At 37.3% G+C, this 22125-nt stretch overlaps 1 protein-coding gene across 1 annotated transcript; it reads right to left on the bottom strand.

Moving 5' to 3' along the window:
* Positions 1 to 1160: 1160 nt before the first annotated feature.
* LOC139120029 (complement C1q tumor necrosis factor-related protein 6-like) lies at positions 1161 to 18140 on the bottom strand. Its single transcript, XM_070684044.1, has 3 exons — positions 18045 to 18140; positions 5389 to 5883; positions 1161 to 3056 (listed from the first exon to the last, which is right to left on the bottom strand). Exons 2-3 carry the CDS (start codon positions 5837 to 5839, stop codon positions 2635 to 2637), a joined length of 873 nt encoding a protein of 290 aa, XP_070540145.1. The 5' UTR covers positions 5840 to 5883; positions 18045 to 18140; the 3' UTR covers positions 1161 to 2634.
* Positions 18141 to 22125: the final 3985 nt, after the last annotated feature.

Below are 22125 nucleotides of genomic sequence, written 5' to 3' on the forward strand. Positions count from 1 at the left end.
GAATTCGGAATGGCATGTTGTGTTGTAAAATCAAAGTAGTAATTTTGGCATGGATTGGACACCATACCTTGTCCAGGTTCATTCATTCCAGGCCATTCGGATTGTCTGTCATTGGTGTGCAAAGTCATATACCAGGGATATGTTGCCACAGGTGATATGTACAGCAACCACTGTGCGTGTGATCCCTTTCACTTTGGGGTCAAAGCTCCAGGGGTCCCATATAACATTTGTTAATGCCAAAAATACACATTAAGGCTGTTTTTCCATAAGTCGTCCACGCTACAAAAGCTTCAATTATTGGAACTCTTGTAAACATTTCCCGTATCCTGCAACTGATTATCACTTCTGGCAACATTGTAATGATGGCATTCCACAAAGTGGTGACGTCAAAGATGTGTGTACTAATGGAAATAAGGTCAAAGGTTACGTTCTCAAAGGGGCGATGAATTATTCAGGTGCCGCCAACTAAGCTGTTCGTGCAAAAAGGTGTTCGTGCGCAGTTTTTCAGCGGGCGGGCAAATTTTGAAATTACCTAATCAGCTGGCGGGGAGAAAAAGTCGGTATTTACTGTGGGCGGAGAAGAAATGTCATTATTTTCAGTGGGCTGGGAGAAAATTTTTACAGTGGGTACTGGAAAATACGTAGGGGGGGAACAAAGCCGTCGTTGATAGAACTAACTTAGAGGCAGCAATATTCCAACGTATACTGCTAGCTTCTGGCAAAGTTTTGTATTGATCTGGGTTGCCTAGTGGGCATCTAGTTGGCAATTTCAGTAGTGGGGAGAGGGCAGTGGGGAGCTTGAATTGTTGTGGGGAGAGGGGAGCGGGCAGACCATAGATGCTGAAGGGCAGTGGGCATCAAAATTCAGTGAGAGGGCACATTTTCTGTGTTTGCCAGTAGGAGGGGAGTTACGAACAGCTCTACTTTCCCCTCCAAATTTTAGGTCAAAGTCAAAAAATAAGTAAAATTGGTATATCAGCCTTTAAAACATGTTTTGTGAAGATTTTGGGAAATCAATGAAATTTACTAGTTGGCGGCACCTGATTATTTTGGGGTAAGAGTTTGGAATGGGGATTTGGAAACGTCCAGCCTTGTGACTGATTTGAACAGTACAGCGGGAGAGTCACACTTCAAACTTCCAGCCCTCTGACTTCTAGAGATCGTGTATTAAATTACTTTAATTTCTGCTGTAAACCGTGAAAATCAAAGAAGATACATGATGCGTGAACAATATTTCTCCAAAGCGTGCAAATTTGGATAAATTTTATGAATTTATTCTGGTAAGTACACAGTATGCCTGAGCAATACTGCTCAAAACTGGGCAAAGTTAGTGCAGTATGCCTGAGAAATACTTCTTATTACTGTGCAACCTGTGATAAAATTTATGAATATATTCTAATAGGTATATATGCGTTAACCATATGTCTTAAATACATGCAAAGAAGTTATTGATATGTTTATCAAGCAGACTCTATTTATTTAAGTCTTTTTTGCTCGTTGCTTCCACGACCGCCTCGTGGCAATGCTGGTCAATTGCTCAAGTAATCACTAAGACGTCCTCTTCAAATTGAATCTCTTGCAAACTAATTACACTTATGTTTCTCTCAGTATATTTTGACGAATAACAGGACACTGTAATGAACTGAATTTAAAGCATATTAATTGGCGAATTCCAAAAACCTTTCACCAAAACTTAAAATTGAACCGATATCATCAAGGTACTAGATCAATTTAAGCAGAAATCTGTTCAAATCTTTATCGCGATATTTTCCAACTGGGAAAAGTTATTGATAAATTGTATTCATTGATTGTGCAGATAGCTGAAATCAAATAACGGTTCCAAATAACGATACAAATGTACACTGCAGAGACACTCCATCTGACTGTTAGCGTCCATAACGATCCGCAGCTAAAACTCACAATTAATGCATTGGCACCGAGTCTTACACACGCACTCTCTCACTCTCTCACATGTACTATTTTTATGGGCTTTACATATACTATTTTGAGCCCCGGAAACCAGGATTGAAAAGTAACTTGAACAACCTAATATTGAAAAGATCAATATGTTTACACTTTAAATATATCGGTGCAAAACATGAAATAGCACAATCACTGAATGTATCGTTCTGGTGTGATAATTTACGAGAGCTCGAAAACAGAAACCATCATCGAATATACTGCCCTGATATGTTTAAAGACAAGCCAACTGACATACGAATTAAAAACATAGGATCTAACCAAAATGATATGTTTCAAGTGATAGTTTTCGTTTCTCAGTTGTGAAATGTATTTCGGTACAGTGGGCATATTTTTCATTTCATTTTAAGAAGTGGGTATATTTGTGTGATTTGTGAAATATTTGCCCAGAACTATTTTGGTAACTGTATTGTTATAAAAGATTTAACAGATTTACTAGTTTCCCTCTTCCTTGAATTTTTAATCTCATTTAGTCTTTTGAACTTGCAAGAAGATGATAATTATTTGCCAATCATGCCCTGCCACTATATTACTTTATTCTTGACAATTTCAGATATTACCTTTCACACCACGCAACTATCGTAAAATATTTCCAATCGTGTTCGAAGATATTTTCATACCTATTTGTAATTGTATTTTTATTAAAGACGGCGTTTAGACAAGATTGGGGTACAAAATGAACCCATTGAAAGTGATGTACTTGGAACCACTGCTGAAAACCGCATAATCGTCGTGAGGACCGAGTTGTAACCAAACTTCATCTTCGGCCACCAAGTCCAACATCACGCTTTGACTTTGCATGATGTCACGGGTATCTGGATCGCCGTCAGTTAACATGGATACGGCCAGTTCTCCGTTCTTCACCAGCGTAATTCCGATGGAGTGGGAGTGATATGACCGCATGGTGAAGGAGAAATAGTAGATGCCAGGAACTTCGCAGGTGAAAATACCAGTATCGATGTCGAAATCTTTTCCCTTGTTTGCGTTTTGCTCGTCATATGTAACGATTTGTGCCTGTGAAGAATCTCCAAGCATGAGTCGAGTTCGGACTCCCGAGAAAGCACACTTCTTCGATACTGTAATAGACAGGATGAACGCTTTGGTAAAATGTACCTCCTGAAGTGTTCCATACAACTATTTTAAATCGTCACTCTACCGCCTATACGCCATCCTCATATCCGTTAAAATATGTGGATGTGTAAGCATTACGTCCCCGTGCAATAAGAGTGTCGTCTGTAGACTTTAATCACCATCATTTCTACGTGACCCGCCGTGTCCATTGCATTGGACTATTTGTGTTATAAATGTAAATGTCCACAATTACAAGACATAACTTAAAGGGAGGCAGTCGTCGGAACTACGCGTGTGCGACTTTCTTGTTTACAAACAATGTATTTCATGCACGATTATGTCTAGATGCATGGTGTCAACATAGCTGCAACGTTTAAATTTTACGATATCCATTGTTAACAAACATGTTTTAACTTTCATCAATCGCCAACGTACCCTAAATACAGTGTTTACATCGGTCGTTGGGGTCCCTGGCAACCTTTGAGCAGAGTTCCGACGACATCCTCCCTTTAAACATTGATGATTGTGTCATGTACTATGATAAATTTGTAAATCGATTTCAGCGACTGATAGTGTTTGCTACATGAAATGCCTGGGACTGTCCAAACTAACCGCTGAATAACAGTCCATATTCTTCCAGAACAATCATTCGTTTAGAAGTTTGTCATTGTGGCGGGATTTCATCGTTTCCCTAGACCATAAAGATCATTATTTGGTGTAAATGTGAAAAACTGCACGGTATTTACTTATATACGTATATTAATGGTTTATGTCAATTCCATTTGAAAGTGGTCTAAAACCCATAAAATATTACTCATTAAACAGTAATACGAAAACATGTTTGAGTAATTTCTCGCTGAAGTTTTGGAATCTTTCCATTTTACAGAAAATATAATTTAGTAAGAAAACAGTCTTTGATTCCTATCGAAATCATTTTATGTAATTGTAATACGTTGCATCGATGCATCTATCACTTTTGCAATGTCCTTCCCTGAGAAGACAACTGAGCCCCATGTTTGTTTGTTTGTGTAAGATACACACATGGGCTCCATCACCGTTATCTACATATTATTACTTGGCAAAATCATATCTTACATTTTCGGAAGAGTACATATATCACGGTCGGGAAGAGGTCGGCCCGGCAAAATCTAAGGGGGCATTCTAAAATTTGAAACTGAAAAGGGATTACTTGCACCTTTCAAAATCCACATATGTCCACCTTGTCAAAAATCCTCGTATCAATGTACAAAAAATTCCCGGAAGTAAAGGTCATTCTCTAAATATTTTCATTCTCTGAAGCCAGTGTACTATGGCTTGAATAGGAAATAAATATTACATATTAAACATCTGTAGAATAAAAGCTTGAACAACGTTAGTGTGTTGCTATTACAGCTATTCTAAATTACCTTCATGTCTCATTTCAACGAAAATAGTCCATATTTATTCATTACCCAACTCTATTCCCCTCCATTAGTTATTCCCATGGATCACCAACCGTGAGGATTATCGTTTTGACCGTGACTAAACCACTCATTTTACATTATGACCTGCTAAACTTTAAAGTCTATTTTTTTTTTCATTTCACCTTAAAACTCATTCAAAACGCGTCGAATGAACCCCTTGAAAAGATTATTGATGTCAAAAGTGGCAACGAGGTGAATCGTTTGTAAGTTTTCGTGTTTTACGATAATTTTGACGATATATTTGTAATTACAAAGAGCTGTTCAGTGTCTAATACGCTTGAAAGACACATTTTAAGTTTTCTCATCTTATCTTTCCTTTTGCTGTGTCAAATTAGTTTATCATTCTTTGTAAAATCGTTGTTTTCCCGATAAAAACGCAGCGCATCGAGTGAAGCACCGGAGTGAATGCAACTTATCGAATATTCAAAAGGTGACAAACTATCACTGAGATTTCTTTACTCATGTCGTTACATTCTCTGAAATAGTTACTTATAATGTCATTAAATTTATGCATGTTTTCAAAAATCAAAGTACAATAGATATACCGTGTGACGATGAATGTCCCTTAGAGCTACCTATAATATGATCTGTAAGTCATGAAGTAACAAAAAAATTGAGAAGTGCCTTCAACTATGAGTCCGCTGTAATTTTTAGAAAAAAGTTTATCACTCAATCATTTTAAATTTACACGGAACATGTTGAATAGATAGTAAAATTTTGTTCACTAAGCCCTTAGCAAATATGAATTGAGCCAAAATGCGAATTCATAGATAAACAGGCGTTACATGCCGAATGATGACAAATGGTAGCATATGGACAATTGTTACAATTTGTCCCCTCAGAATTATAAAAAAATAATTTAAACAGATCTTACTGTTTGATAAGGTAGAACTCAGTTCCTTTACGAATGTTTTGTCTCCCAAAATCATATTCTGCACTTGATTAGCAGATTTGGTGTTGACGGGCGATTCTTTCTCAAGATCACGGAGGCGTTCTTCTAATTTCTCTTGCTTCTCTGTCAATTGCTGAATCTTTCTCTCTTGGATATTCAATTTTCTTTGTAAAGGAACGGTGTCATCTTCAGAGGCCTCCTCATTTCGTAGGTTACGTTTAATATTTGACCCGTCATTGGTGTATTCGCCGTCGATTGTTTGTTGCGATGTTACAACAGATCGAAGCTCCGCGTTTTCCCTCCTGAGTTCACTGTATCTGGCTTCTAGTTGTATCATTCGACGTAAAAGCTCTTTCATTGCGTCATCAATGCCGGTAGATGGCGCACTAGCCACAATGCCGACAGCGAGCAAGTAGATAAAGAGATTGGTCATCTTGATAACAATGTCGTGAACTCCTTACAGGAGGGTCCAGGTTTCTGTATTAAGTTATCAAAATATAGAAACTTCGGTAATTTAAAAGTAATACTTACTTCAGCTATTAGTTTCATTATTGTGAATCCCCTTGTAATCCATAATGAGAAGTTCAAATCTGAGCTTTTCACAGAAGATTAAGCGGACACAGAAACCTTGAAAAATCATTACGAACAACAATGAAAATAGTGTGTATTATTATTTTTGTTTGTAAAAATTTGTTAAATGATTTCCTCACTGTAATCCTATGCCGATTTACAAGAAGTCGATTTTTGACTATGATTCCATAGAAGAAGTAAAATAAACTCTATATCAAGTGAATTCCTAGAGTATACTAAGTGATATTTCAACCCCCCCCACCCCCCCCCCCCACTTTCAATTGATATAATCATGATGCAATCTCAATCTCATATTGACAATGTCGGACCGAAATGTGTTGAACAAACTATCACATGACTAATTCACTTTTAAAGCAAGCCAGCAATAAATCAACAACAACGACGACGACGACGACAACAACAACAACAGTTTAATACTACTGCTGCTATTATTATTATTAATTGTTAGATTATCCTGTTGAAATAGAGAAAATATAGCTTGTATGTGTACACAAATGAGATTTTTTTTTGTGTGTATTTATCTTGATGCAGTTAATCCTTGTCAAGGTATTTTTTTAATTTTTGTAATCTAAAGTTTATCTTTGACTAGCAACAGGAAAAATGGTATCTGCATCAGTCATCATAGCACCATTCGAACTCAGTCCATGACAACTTCTGCATGGATAAGACTTCAGAAATGTATGCTATCTTGCTTCATGTATGCCAGTTGAGTTTAAAATATTAACTCCGAGAAATATTTCACAAGTCCTGCACTTTCCTTGACAATATGGAGATTATGTAGGACTCTTTTTGAACCGACAAAGATTCTGAAAGTTTGATGCCACCGTCCGTCCCCCTTGCGGTTTTTGGAGATAGCTTTTAAAAGTTCAACACCAAACTAAAACGCGTACTATTCTGGCGCAGATGTAACTAAGGCATGAAGAATTACTTTGAGTTTCAGATGATTTTGCTAATATTGTGTATTGCCATGGATGTTAATTCTGAAAATGTTATTTAAACGCCCTGTCATTTTAATTTTCAATCGTGTTGAACTCCAAGATCACGTAATTCTGATTATTGGTGGAGGTGTTTTCATTAATCACATTGTATAGTATCGATATTGTTCACCAATCACAAATTAACCAATCACAATACTTGGTACTGATACTTTTCACCAATCACAGCACATGTTACATTGTATCGATACGGTTAATCTATCACCACTCACAATGCATGGCATCGATAAATTGTTCAATATTGACACCATGTCTCATATTCTCACGTCCCAAGTGCGCTTGGAGTGTAGAACACCAGTGTGAGATCAATTTGTTCTCACACTCTGTATTGTTGCGCGAACGAACACCTCGTATGTGAAACGTATGTTGATTGGTCGATTTTGCTCAGCGCCCAGTTCTCTGTACGAATTATTTGACGAATAGAACATCGCGTGTAATGTACAACTGGCACTATAGCTGACAGACGACTGAACCGCAGAGTGAACAGGTTGTTCTACATTTGAGTACGGTCAGCGTCGGCAACAAATACACGGAGGATGACCGCTTTTATGTTGTAAGGGACGGACCATTAGATCTTGGGAGGGGGTGGTCAAAAACAGAAAAAAAAAATTTCAGAGCAGAAAGTTAGGAAAAAAAAATCTTCAAACTAGTTTGCAAAATAAAAAAAAAATTAATAAGAAGACAAAGGCGTAAAAAAAAAATTTGCAGAAGTCTTGAAAATTTGAATTTTTTTTAGATTTTACCGACAGTAAGCAACTTTCTGTATTTTTAATACATCCTCCCGGCACATTTTTAATTTTAATTTATACATTTAGAGTGACTATATCCCTTATACTGGAAGTTGTGATTATCTTATCTTTTCAGGACTTTTGTATTCTGATCACTTGAAAATTATGAAATTATAGAGCCTGTTTTCTACTTGTTTCCTGCGTACAAACCAAGCAGGTACACTAGGTAAAACATTGAAACTATGGTATGGTTGTCAAGACAGAAAGTTGTATTTGCCTTTTAAGATCAAGGTAAACAGATGCCGGCCACATCAGTTTCATTTTTTTCACAGCATTTTATTACAATGATGAATGCAAGAATGGGTGAACAAGTAGAACACGTCAATAATGATGAAACGACATATCAAGTCATTATGTATTTTTTGCTTTTAAAAAGGCATTTTCAATTCTTTTTTCTCAAAAAACAGCCTCAAATAACAACAGCAACACATGTTTTAACATTCAACAATACACTACGTAGAATGCCATCTATCCAACAAATCCCAACACAAAAACACATAAAAGGGTTGAACTTTGAAAGTTTCTCGATAGCAAATACTGAATAAATCTGAATGGTTAATCGTTTTTGTGTAGCAAATTTCAAAGAAATTGGACAAGCCCTTTCAGAGAATACAGATTTTTTGACCATGAATGGCATAAATTGCCCAAAAAGACAAATATTGAAATTTCAACACATCTATACACATCCAATCAATTTGGACATGCTGCTACAGAGAAATAGATGTTTTGATCAAAAAAGGGCAACAATTGCTCTAAAAACACAAATATGCAAATTTCAATAGCTTATTTTAGCTTCTCAGCTTGTCAAAATCAATTGTAAATCATGAGATATGCATGATGTTTGGTGGGGTGAATGTAGGCATTTCACCACGCAGTAGAAAGGGAAGCCAGGAAACCAAAATAGTCAATTTTCAAAACTATACGAAGCTACTGAGGAGCAAGAAGACCATGTTTCAGAGGAAGATGTGTAATCCGAAAAAAATGCTCCCAAAGTGCCACCAAATAACACCATTTTTATCGCTATTTTCAAAAGCTCCAACAGCAGGAGGGGGACACCCCCCTCCTGACCTTCCCCCGCAAAAATACTCCCCAAGTGCCACCAAATAACACCATTTTAATCTCTATTTTTCAAAGCTCCAACAGCAGGAGGGGGGACACCCCCTCCTGACCACCCCCCGCAAAAATACTCCCCAAGTGCCACCAAATAACACCATTTTAATCTCTATTTTTCAAAAGCTCCAACAGCAGGAGGGGGACACCCCCCTCCTGACCACCCCCCGCAAAAATACTCCCCAAGTGCCACCAAATAACACCATTTTAATCTCTATTTTTCAAAAGCTCCAACAGCAGGAGGGGGGACACCCCCTTCCTGACCACCCCCCGCAAAAATACTCCCCAAGTGCCACCAAATAACACCATTTTAATCTCTATTTTTCAAAAGCTCCAACAGCAGCAGGGGGACACCCCTCTCCTGACCTCTTCCCAGTGACCGCTTGTGGTGCTTGGCACCACATGTTTGCCCTCTTTATCTTCAGACAGCGACGAACGAAAAAAAAATTATAAATCTGAAAATTTACTCTGAAAAAAAAAATTTGCACAGCTAATCTCAATTGGAAAAAAAAAATTTCAGAAATTTACAATAGTAAAAAAAAATTTTCACAATTTCATTGTGACCACCCCCCCCTCCCAAGGTCTAATGGTCCATCCCTAACGGGAGAATTCAGGCCATTACAAACCTATCGGCTGTGTACGCTCGTCGACATATTTTCTGGAGAAGAACTGACTTGACAGCGATACAGTTAGCGAAAGACTTCGATGAGCGAGCCATCTGCACACGAGGCTGTAGCAGACGACAGCATTCACGCAATGTCATCAACTGATTGGCCACTAGAGCTGTTTCGCAACATTTTCCACAGATGACCTGGGGAATTTTGTGGCTGACCAACAAAACAAAATTGCCATATCGGTAATCTACATGTTAACGTGTTTGATATGCACATCAATGAAAGGAACTTCATTTTTCTGTGCGGAATGATACAAATGAAACAAGAGCAATTGGGTGCTGTTTTTTGATAGTATAATATAAAATGCATTTTTCTAAAGATAGTTGAGGGACGTGAGAAAAATAATCCCACACCCCAATGGATTGGGATGGAATATCTCACACTCGTTGGGGAATTCTGTCTCACACTTACCTTCGGCTCGTGTGAGCCAGAATTCCCCAACTCGTGTGAGACATTCCATCCCAACCCGTTGGGTGTGGCGATTCTATTAATCTCTCTCTCTCTGGCCTGTGTCCAGGGAATTCTATGATTGTTGAACTATATCAATACCATAAATGTCTCCTATTTCGAAGGCACAAAGTCATAGTCCCTGTTTTGGCCTGTTTTCATAAAAAGCCACGCTGAAATAATTTTCATACTCATGTTTTTTGTTTAATATACAAATGACAATTATATGCTTGATTTCCTTTATAGAAGAAACTCTCTTAAACGTTTTTAAAACTCTAAAAAATTTCGTCATTGAACTGTGCATGAATACATTTGAATCACAGTGACTGTTCTTTCAAGTTGTCCATCACGCGAGTCGCTGTTGATGTGGTGACTAACATTAAGGGGGAAAAATGAAAATCTGAAATAATGTGGTGTAATCTATCATAGCCACTGTGAAAACTGGGATAGCGACTGCGTGGAGATGTTTGGAAATCAGGATCCAAGAACATCAGCCTAGGGTATCCTTAGCAATAAAAGAACACTTTATGTGACAAAACAGGTCACATCACCAACCTTAACAGTACAAATTTAAAGCATTAGTATAAGAAGATCACATTATCAAACTACATGTGAAGGAAGCTACTGTGAAATCAAACAAGGCTTCAGTCACTGAATAGTGTGGAGGAATGGAGTTAAAACATCTTCTTTAGTCACATTACTTGCATGATTCACATGACCATGATCTGCAGAAGTTTACGAATATCAATCTTAGCATAGCTGATGAAGACCATGTGAATTGGTTGAAATATCTTAGGTACGAATTTTGTGTTCAAAGCCGTCTTCAGTTGTAAAACATGCGCTGTGATAGCAGTTTCTGTACTGCGGTGTCTATCATTTGCACACTGTAACTTATTTTTGCATAAACGTTGTTAATTTGCAAGTTTTGCTGAATCCTGGCCGCGACAAGTTTTATAGGGACTTTTGCAAGAAAAATACAAAGATATCGGTTAACATATAACGACATGAAGATCTTCATTTTTTATGACTATTTATCTGATTCTTGACAACTCAACACTCAAGGCAAGGATTTATTCTAACGTTATAGTAACAAGTCTACTGTAAAATACTTCTGTAAAATACTTTGAATCAGCTGCATTTTAGCTAATTGAGAATTGAGTTGAATCAGCGGATGCTTATTTTCGCTATTAAACAAGACACTTTTGATCATTGTTAATGATAAGGAAAATGCTTGAATAAGCTGCATCTTTAATTGGCGACCCTTCATTCCAGCTAAATTAGCTCAAAATGATCGCTAAAATGATATATTTTATAGTATGTGGAAGCCGATTGCAAAAATGCACAAACAGATCGCATCAGGCAAATACTCACATATTTTTGATCTAGCATAGCTGTTTCTGAATATAATTTTCAACTTAGGGCTGTCAGAGTAAAATCTAGTTTTGTCTCCTGTCATCTCGTCATCTCCTCAAGTCAAGATGACGCAGACCTAAGTTCTCTATTGTCTTGCTTCATAAAACAGCTAGTGGTTGCCATGGAACCATTTAGAGGAGATGATATTTATTTCCTTTGTTGTTTGCGTATACAGGTAACCTTTGACAGTGGTATGAGACATAGAGGAAACACTTTTTAGGTTCGGTCGGTCACGGGTTTTCATTATTATAACTTCTCTTGAAAAATTTCAACTATGTCCTCTCTATTAGTAGTTATATCTCGCAATCTTTCCGATCAAATTTGAGCATTCGATAGATGAGATCTAATTTCATAATGATAAGATATGAGACAATATTTGAAATTTACATCTCATTTTTCCCGAATGGTTTAATGATGAGTTATCAATTATGATGAATGTAGCAGTGTTATACGTCATAAAAGACCAGGAAATCGACTTAGCTTCGGGGAAAGATTCCATCATGACTCCTAGCAGAAAATTTTTTGGAAATTAAAGTCGCTGGCAAATAGGAGATACAGATATGTTAGACTTTAAAACGGTGATTTGTGCTTGATTAGAGAGGTGGTGAATTGTCATAAATCAAACTACAGTTGCTCAGGTTAAATTTCTGGTAATTTGTTACAATTTATTAATGGTGAGCACTTTTAAGTCCAAGGCAGTGTCGTCAAAATTGCCGGCCATCCTAAGGCTTGTTATGTCAAGGTGTTTTCAAAAGCAAAGGTTCTACAGTGATATAATGTTATTTCTTGTGTACTAAAATGAGATATACTATTATGTCTTGTCTCTTTCTCCACTAGTGGAATCGTAACCAAGTTGACAAAAGTCTCATTGAGCCTAAATCTCTGTTCATTCAGACACTGAGTATTAGCAGAAAATTGGCAAGATATCCTAAAATAGTTGGTTCTTAGGTGTTTGCGTTGTAGCTGCCCAATAGCAAAACATGGCTATTAAACATCCATCGAGGTTGACAATTTTATAAGCGACACTGAAATCGCAAAAATAAGGGACAGATTGACGGCTGTTACCTTTCACCCTGAGAGGACAAATCTCGAATTGTCGATCGTGTATCTCTTTTTCGGAATATTTAGTGGTCCTGCAGAGCGCCGTTTATTTGGGTGCGTGTGAACTCACATGTACTTTCGGTCTACCTGGCCGATGCCTTTACAGTTTGTTTAAATGTGCTGGTACCGCATGATTGACATTAATGATGTCGAAATTGGGCAGCACAGAGGTCTCTCGGAATAGTTTGTTTGATGTCGGGTAAACTGTATTGGACTTTCTTCGATCTTTATTAGTATTAATAGAATTTTCATCTTCTCTGCCGACTTAAATTCTGCTCCCAGTCACTGTGACTGTAAAAAGGCTGCGAGTGCCGCTTCCTGTCCTTCGCTGACTCGAAGAGTAACACTGCACATCTTTACGCGATAAACGCCAAGCGATGTCTGACGCACCAACGCAACGACTTGCGCTACCTTTACTCTGTGGTGACAAACTGTCTGGATCGGTCTCTTCCGACCTCTATGTCGCTATTTACGGACACAGTTCCGACAAGTACCATGCGTGTGCGAACAGGATTCGTTGGTTGCACCTGTCTATCTCTGATAACCCCTTTATCATAAACAACAGCCGGTGACAGAACTGCTGCAACTATACCGATCATATTTCTGAGGGTCCGCGCTACAACTGCGTGAATTCGGCATAAATACTGGTCATCACTCAGGATTCGAGTGCTGTAGGGTATTTTTTGTACCTATACAATAATAACAGAAATATTTAATTTTCATTAAGAATATTCGTAATCATAAATTTACTTTAACGGGTATATTCTGCGTGAATTTGGCAATAAAACTAATAGTCATTCAGGATTGGAGTGCAGTAGGGTACTTTGGAAGGATACAATGATGACAGAAATATTTCATTTTTATCAACAGTATTCATAACCATAAATCTATTAGTTTTTACACTCTTGCTATGACTGATAGCGCCTTATGACCCTATGTCGTGTCCAAAAATATGGAATGCAAAAAGAAATGTATCGTGCATTTGCATGATACCTACAACAGACTTTATTAAGTGATTAGTGCGGTGTCTCCAATTCTTAAATGAATATGTATTTAGTATGCATTGCGCCGATGCATCTTTGAGTAAAGTAACACTTGCGTATCTATTTAGTCAACCAGATCGCCCTTAAGATATTTACTATCAACTGCCGGCCAAAAAAATCAGAGCAGACCGTTGGTATACGACTGTGCCTGTTGGAAGAAATACGCTAATGATAACTATGTCCATTATCTGTTCTAATCGAGGTAGATTATGAGAACATTTACCAATTAAATTTTACTACCATGCGAAAAATATGACAGTACATTAACATTGCAACGTTAATAGTGCTACGGAATGAATGGTTTGGGTTAGTGACAACGCTTTAATTTGCAACTTCACTGTCTTTACCTTGCAGTCACCACGCAGGTTTCATTTTATAGTCTCATTAAAAATGAGACTGGTTTTTAGTTTTCCATGTCGTGCAAGCCACGACCGGTATGTGTGTTGCTCATGGTTATATAACTAAACATCGATGTTGAAATAGTAATCTTATTGCAAAAGCATTCTATATTGTAGTCGCAGGGAACAAGTATCAAGCAACAGTTTGAAATCAGCCGAGTTTTGCATGGAAGACCACCAAAATACCGAAGATGTCGGATAATTCCGGAAAATATAGGGCAATCAAAGAGAAGTATGATGAAGAATTGACGGGCCTGCTGGCATGGAAGAGTGTTCCAATGTCCAAATTAATCCTACGGCGGTCCGGGTCTCCATTACATTCACCTGGAGGCCGATCTTGGTGTATTAAAGTATCTTCTGATGTCATTTGTTGTCCTTTCTTCTCTCGTTGCATCACACTAACTTTTTATTACCAGCGCGAAAGCACCACTTTTTCTCAATGTTGGACTCCTTTGGTGTGTTACGCAAAATCAGATATTGCACCAGTGCAGTGCAATATTTAGATATTGCACCGGTGCAGTACAATATCTAAATATTGCACCGTACTGGTGGAATATCGACACCGTACGATACAATAGTTAGAACAGACGGTTGCTATCGCACAAATAATAACACAACAGACCATGGAAGTGTTGTAACCATCCTTAACCATCTTAATAGGACCCCTGGATGCTCGCAGGCTATTAGAAACAGGTGAATGCCCTTTTAGAAAAAGGTAAATACCCCTTTACTGACATTATACAAACGCAATTATCATTTAGAACCATTATCTAGGTGAATTAAATAAAATTAACAAAACTAATGAATCTCAATAGGAAATTTTGAAGTTGCTATTGGTCTGAGCGAGTCGGGTTATTATGAGAATTATTCAAGTGTGAAGGTGTACAATGGAGAGAAGTGTAATTTCGGTGGCAATACTATCGCATGCTGTTGTCAAGCTGTGATGGCGATATTATTCCACATTTGACTTTTTGTATGTAATCTGCCTCCAATGAGAATGAATTACACAGCCAAGTACATATGCTGTCGTGTCAATGTTCATTTTTGCAGTAATCTTGTAATAGCATATATTAATTGTATTCATATCTAAGGAAGCTGATAACAATATGTTTGTCAACTCAAATTTGAAAACTATTTATAATATAGTTAACAATTTTATTGGCGATAAGACGCCTTCCATAAAAATGTATTTGCCGTCAACAGGCGCCACTGGTAGGTTTTGACGCAAAACGATGAAAACAAAGTTTGTATGGTATTACAAATCAATTTCAACTATTATCATTGCCCAGCCCCCAGGAAATATATTTTAAACTTAGTGGTTAATGTTGCCTTGTGAGAGAAGAGGGTTTGAGAAATTATCGAAGACTGCATACTCCTGTATTTCATAAAAAACCCGCTGCTTAAATATTGTGGCCACGAAAATCTTTTAAATTTAGTAATTATATTTGATTGAACTAAAATATTTTGACTTCAGGATGACACGGATTTTCCTTCATTGGTTTCTAATGATCTTGTGTATCAATTTTTCTCAAGACTGTTCTTGTGCGCTTTTTGTTCATCAACTTTCCCCTTACCAGACAATCTCAATTACGTCCAAATTTCATGACCTTTACCGGGATGAACGCAGCTGATTTCGCACAAATTCATTTTTTTTCTTGATCTTGTCATTCCGGCAGTATTTGACTTCCGTTAATAAAACCATCGACCTCAGAAAAAGAAGTCTACGTATAGACCCTAGGGTCTACGGCAAAACTATCAGATATACAAATTAATCAACATTTGTGTGAATACTATAGAATCACCAGATAGCTCGTTCAGCACGGCACAGGATGTATAGCTCTGCAGCGGACTTCACTGATCTTGTACAGCGGTGTCATTGGCACACCACGGGCAATGAAAATGACGTCATGTATAGGGACAGCGCCAGCTAAGGAGACAGCGGCGACAACATTGACGGCTGATGAGAGAGCACATGCCCGTATAAGCAATTTTCACAACTTTCTGACAGTAAACAAGTTAAAACATGTTCCAACTAAATGATGTAACATACATGTAAACCCGATGCTGGTCAATGTTCGTGCTGACAGCTAGCTCTGAAGTTCATTCACCAGACACCAACTCGTAAATACAAGCTGCAATACACGGTCAGTATGCAAATTTGCAAGTTTGGCATGTCATGGCCCTTCGAAATCAAAATTAAACAAACCCTCGATGATGGGAATGCTATTGTAGTTATTATTTAGGACTTGTACGTCTATTCATTGGCATTATAATCCTCTCCAGAATATAGATGGATTCCGTTATTGATATTTACATACTTTTTATGTAATCATAAATTTCGACGGCAAATTTATAAAATCCGGGAACTTCTTCAAGGGCATCGTCAACAGTATCCAAGTCACAGATGTCATCGGACACGGGTTTCAAAAAGTTAAAAATCGTGAGGTGGTGTTGTGGATTTAAAACGCCTAACACCGCTCATTGAAGTTCAAAATAAACAACCCTTGAATCATGTTACCCCGAAATTTAGCGCAGATGGAAACGCACCTTTCATACAATGAGTTTGCTAGCGGGAATTAATCGTCTATTATGACATTTATGCATATTCGAGAGGCGTCCATATGCAATTGTTTGGTTGAACATGCCCGTGTTCAGATTGTCTGCCAATCATTATAATGGGTTACACTTACCTACATGTATTTGATATATTCCCTTTTGACCGACAAAACGCAGACATCATTAAAACGGTTTTTAATTTTGGTAATTGTCAAAAAACCATATTGAAATTTACATTGCAGTGGTTGTTGTCATGATTGTATTTCAGTTTTATTCAAAATTCTCCATACGGTCTGCTCTCTGGTTTCTACTGGTAGGTATTAGAGACATGTGTTTTACGCAGTTCGTCTATTTTTTAGTGTACTATTATTACTGTTTTTTTCCAAGCCGGAACAACAAATGCGTTTGAGTAAGGTCATTTTTAAACCCTAATAGTTTAAAAGGAGAACGATCATTCATGAGAACAGCGACACAAGATTTGATTGGTAGAAATAGACACAAGGACACAGCGCTTGTCGAAAACCGAAAGCCAGCCAGACTGTTCGTATTTCCAACACAGTTCAGTTAGATTCACATCGATATTATGTTAACGCATATATTTGATGTAGCTATGTGTCTTCTCAGGGAACTAAAGTGTTCGAATTTCTATGAATTTTGGCAACCAGCCATTATGATGTGGAGCATGACCTAGTTGAGTCAAGCATTGATTCAGCGCTCTAATGCGTGAAACTTTAACCAATTGCTGATAATATTTTTTGTCAATATTTGTCATATTTAACCACATTTTTCAATATAGGTTTAATCACCTTTTCAGCGAAAAGATTCAGTTCGATTTTGTCAGCATGATACAGACATCAATTGCACTAAAAAAACGATGAAAATTCTGCCATACTTTCCAGTTGATTGTGGGATATTAATTACATCAAAAAATACACACACAGTTTGCCTCTAGTACGTCAATAAAAGCATCGACAAAAAAATTAAAATATAAATTATTAACCGATACAGCTGACGTAAGTCTCACGTATACTGCCACCACTGCCAGCTGAGAGAAGTGCCTATCGTAAAATTGTTGGCATGGCTGATTTGTCTTGACTAATACTAATTAGTGTAATTGGAATTCGGAATGTGTCGTGTTGACGTTCCACTCGGCAAACTATGATGATGTAAACGCTCCACCAGGCAAACTACACAGTGAGTATAAAATTAAGCATAGAACGTGAACACTGACATTCGCGATTTTATTGTGTAAACGTCAGTTATTGCTCGAGACCGAAAGCTGTCACCACATGTGTTATATGCTCAGTAATACGTGGAGGTAAACTACAAATAAACATAAACAACCAGCAACGGAAAAAAAACTGTTTCACAGTTATATCATGTGAAATAGAGGCAAATAGGACATCCCTGTAAAATTACTTTTCTTACGGTCAAGATCATTTTTAGATTGGGATTAACGAATACTTAATCAGGTTATACAATAAATTACGATGACATGATGTATTGAAACAGTGTCACCTACCTTTGTAACACGTTCCGTTGTCAACACAGAATGACAAACCTAACAGGGTTCAGTCATACCTATGTAAATGACAAAAACATATCGCACCTGGACGATACCACTCGAGGGAGGTAGCAACAAGTGTTTGATAAATATCTAAAAAAAGTAGTTTCATGGCAATGCATTAATTATACATGTGTAACCAAGGGCGTTGTCATAGTATTTTTCACCGGAGAATATTTTGCATGCTCAATAAAGTGTCTCACTTAGAACTGCACTGTGTGCATCAAAAACCTACATTCGATGACTGTAAAGAAATGTTATAATATTGCCTAACTTTATCAAAACTCCATGATTATTTGCAAATGGTGTTTGCAGCAAGGACATACAGGTGAAACAGTTCTCACGATATCCGAATTGAATTAAATTGTTGTGTCACACCGCAAGAATTGTGTATATTATATATATATATATATATATAATTATATATATATATATATATATATATATATATATATATATATATATATATATATATATATATATATGTACAATCAATTAGTGACTTTGGTGATGAAAATCTGATCAAAACAACTGGACATAATGCGATTCAAATGGCTATTATAAAAATAGATTTGAAATCAACTGAACCTGCCTCGTATAAATATATCTGATGGGGAAGAAACAGACCATTTTTTTTGTACAGCGCAAACACAAGTGACGGCTTTCTACCTCGTAGAGCGCAAGCTGTCCTATTAATCTTCGAAAATTGGTGCTGAGAAATATCTACCAATCATATGTGTGCACTGGAGGCGGGAATGCCACTCCGAGGGGAGGTGGTGGTCTATAAGAACACTAAAATTTCGTGTAATTAACAAAAAGTGTAATAACTCAAACATCTTACTCCTCAAGGTGAATTTCAAAGAACGGTAACTTTTAATATTCATTTTTCTCTTCCCAATTAGTCGCAATGACATATTTCGACGTACCATAATCGGTACGACCACAGTAAAGAATAATCAAGGGCGTATATCTTTATAGAGATTATTAAAATCAAATTGCAATTAGGATTAGCACCGGAAAGATAACAACGTGTCAGGTGCGTGAGAGATAAGGACAGGAAATAGTGGTTATTGATATTTTTCATGATACATAGTAAGTTCAATAAATGTTATCCCTAATAAAACATCTGTTCAATTATTTTGCTGAATGTCCTAGTTATAATGACAATATTGGCCAAGCGATCCTTGCCTTGTCAAAAGGTCTTCATCATAAGAAATGATCAGACTGGTCATCCTGCCTGCCCTGTGGCATTATTTGATAGGTTACCGGCTGTCTGTTGCAAAGTCGTGGTTGCTACTTCTTTGGTAGCTTCCAAGGAGATGGCATACACCCCCGTCCCCTCAATAAGGTACTTGGTGTACCCTACAGAGTTCAAACTACAAATTACAAACGCTACAATTTTCCGTTAAGGGGAGGGGTGAGTTGTTAAAACTCTACATTTTTGGCCAACAGTTTGGTCAAGTTATAACTCTTTCTAAAAATGATAGATGTTTATTCATATCAAAAGCTGTGCTAGAGTCAGAATTGTCAAAGATATCTTGGTCAAAAGTTTAAAGTATTGAACAAGGGGACCAATATGGGTGTATACCAATCAGAAAGCATCCCCGAGGAGCATATCCATGCCAAACTGGCAAGTTGGCCATATCCTATTTGTGTTTCCAATTTGGAGAACTAAATTAGCCTATACAATTTGGAGAACATGCGTAGCCGAACGTCGTACACTACGAATGTATATGTTTGCGGCTACAGCTGGAGGCATTTTACGAAGCATCGTGGGGTGGAAAAACAGCTATCAGGCTGGTGAGATTGGCCCGACCCCACCCCCTCCCCATGTTCAAATTCTCTGTCCTTCAGATATTGAACCTAAATCCAACGATTCTTTATCAAAGACTCTCTTCTCTTGTATTAATATATTTTACTGATCCACTTCCAGACAAACTGGTCTCGAAAATGTACCTCAGTGCCCGGGAAGGACTAAATATCTTTCCTGTACATTTTGAATTGAAGCGTGCAAACCAAAAGAAAGAAAGTTGATGTTTGAGTACAGAACTAAGTGTAGCCCAAAATGACATCTTACTTTTCTTTATATAAACCAATGCTATCGCTGCAGAACGATGTCATCCCAAAGACGATATAGACAGTTAAAGAGTTATAGAATACAAAAATCAATAAATTAATAGGTTGACCTATACATTAAAATGTGATCACCATGCGTGGATATCGTGAATTATTAAAATTGTGACGAGGCAATTTTCTTAATAAGTTTACAACATGATTAAAATTAGTTTCGTCAGACACATCGCTATAAATGTAATTAGCAGTTTAATTTTTAATGGTCCATTGTTTAAAACTTTGGGCCTGCTTCCATCCAGGTCTCTGCGCTCAACTTCAACAAACAATTTGTTCTTGCCAAAAATTAGAACGGAAATAATGAGAAAAAGCCTTTCATATTCTGATGCTGTCCTTTGGAATGAAATCCCCTCGTCTTTGAAAAACAGCCCAAATCTGAGATCTTTCAAGTTGAAATTGTATAAATTTCTCATGGATCGGGTGTGATATGTTCCTGCCTTGTGTTTTTATTGTATTGTTAGTTGCCTCATTGTCTTAATTGCTGTTATTTTTTGACCTGATTTTTTACTGGTTTGTTGCTTGTATTTGTACTTGTATTTTTTTTCCTCTGTCATTCTGTAAATTTTTAATGTCGACCTTGTGGAAGATCGGCCTTATTGGCCGAACATGTTATCGACAGTAAATAAAGTTAAATAAATAAATAAATAAATAAATAAATGGCTCTATTGGGGGAGTTTAATCCTTTTAAGCATAATACTAAACGTTGCATTGATTGCAGTCCGATGGACAAACCCTAAAAATGCCTTCAGTAATTGTGGGTGAATGAGTTGACAGGGTAAGGGGCGGAGGCTAGCTTCTCAGAAAACTCGTCTGGGGAGAGGGTCACCTATAATATCAAGAGATAAAGTTTACGATGGCAAGTGTGACAATCAAATACAGCAACAACTTTACTGCATATAGATTAAATATCTTCAAGAAAGAAGCTAACTTATACCTATCGCCTAAGCCTCCACGACTGGTTGAAATTACATCGGATGTTCACAGTTTATAGAGCTTGCGCAGTTGTAACAAGAATCTCTTGCAACTTGGACTTGGACGACGTCACAGAAAAGGACGATCATTTCGTGTTTAATGAGTAGAATCTACAGGCAGCTCAGAGGTTCCTGAAAACGCATCACACAGCACTTGAGATTACGCCGGTATTTTGTCCTGAAGGATATTGCTTCATCAAGTCAGTATATTCTTTCTTGAATTAAGGTAGCATGCGCCCGTCTCAAAAGTGAAGACTTAAACTTTGCTCCAACTTTCCTCAATGAAACTTTCAAACTTTCTCTAACCGAATCAAGAACATATATCGGGGGTTACCCTGCAAATTTTAGTACGAGAGAAAAAAAATCTGAAATCCACAATGGCTGTCATCTCTGTCTTAACTCGACAGAAAAAAAATCAATTTTCTGAAAACTATGACAGTAAAATGTTTTCTTTATCCAAGAGCTGTAAAATGAGAACCCACAAGTTGTAGGTCAGACGAAAATTGTAAAGGTTTGAGTGTCTGAATATCTGTACCCGAGGCACATTCTACCACAGTAACCAAAACAGCACAAAGTCGACTTCAAATTAAATGCCAGGCCTTCATAAAAAGCCAGCTTCCGCAAATTTCTTTGTTTAATACGTCAGTCAGGACCCATCATTTCCTCTTTGCTGACACAGCTTCTTTCTTTTATAATCGTGATTTATTACTTCAATAAAACAAACAAAAATATAAAGTCTCTGTGGTGGGTAACAGGTTACAACAACAGCTGTAAAAAATACAACACTATAGAAAAAAAGTACAGAAAAAAGGGGACGCACTAACAGCATGATACTCCAATTTAACCTTGCTCTTGTGGTCTCTCTGATATCAATCTTTATTTATACAATGATGGATATATTTAGCGAGCCAAGGGTCACATATTTATCCCGCTTTTCC

Source organism: Ptychodera flava, chromosome 20, assembly GCF_041260155.1.
Source record: "Ptychodera flava strain L36383 chromosome 20, AS_Pfla_20210202, whole genome shotgun sequence".
Classification (NCBI taxonomy): domain Eukaryota; kingdom Metazoa; phylum Hemichordata; class Enteropneusta; family Ptychoderidae; genus Ptychodera; species Ptychodera flava.

Bases quoted from the DNA above. Each gene is read 5' to 3' on its own strand.
- LOC139120029 (XM_070684044.1), bottom strand. From the start codon at position 5,839: ATGACCAATCTCTTTATCTACTTGCTCGCTGTCGGCATTGTGGCTAGT. The intron at 3,057-5,388 runs GTAAGATCTGTT...TGTCTATTACAG, and splicing joins GAGTTCTACCTTATCAAACA to TATCGAAGAAGTGTGCTTTC.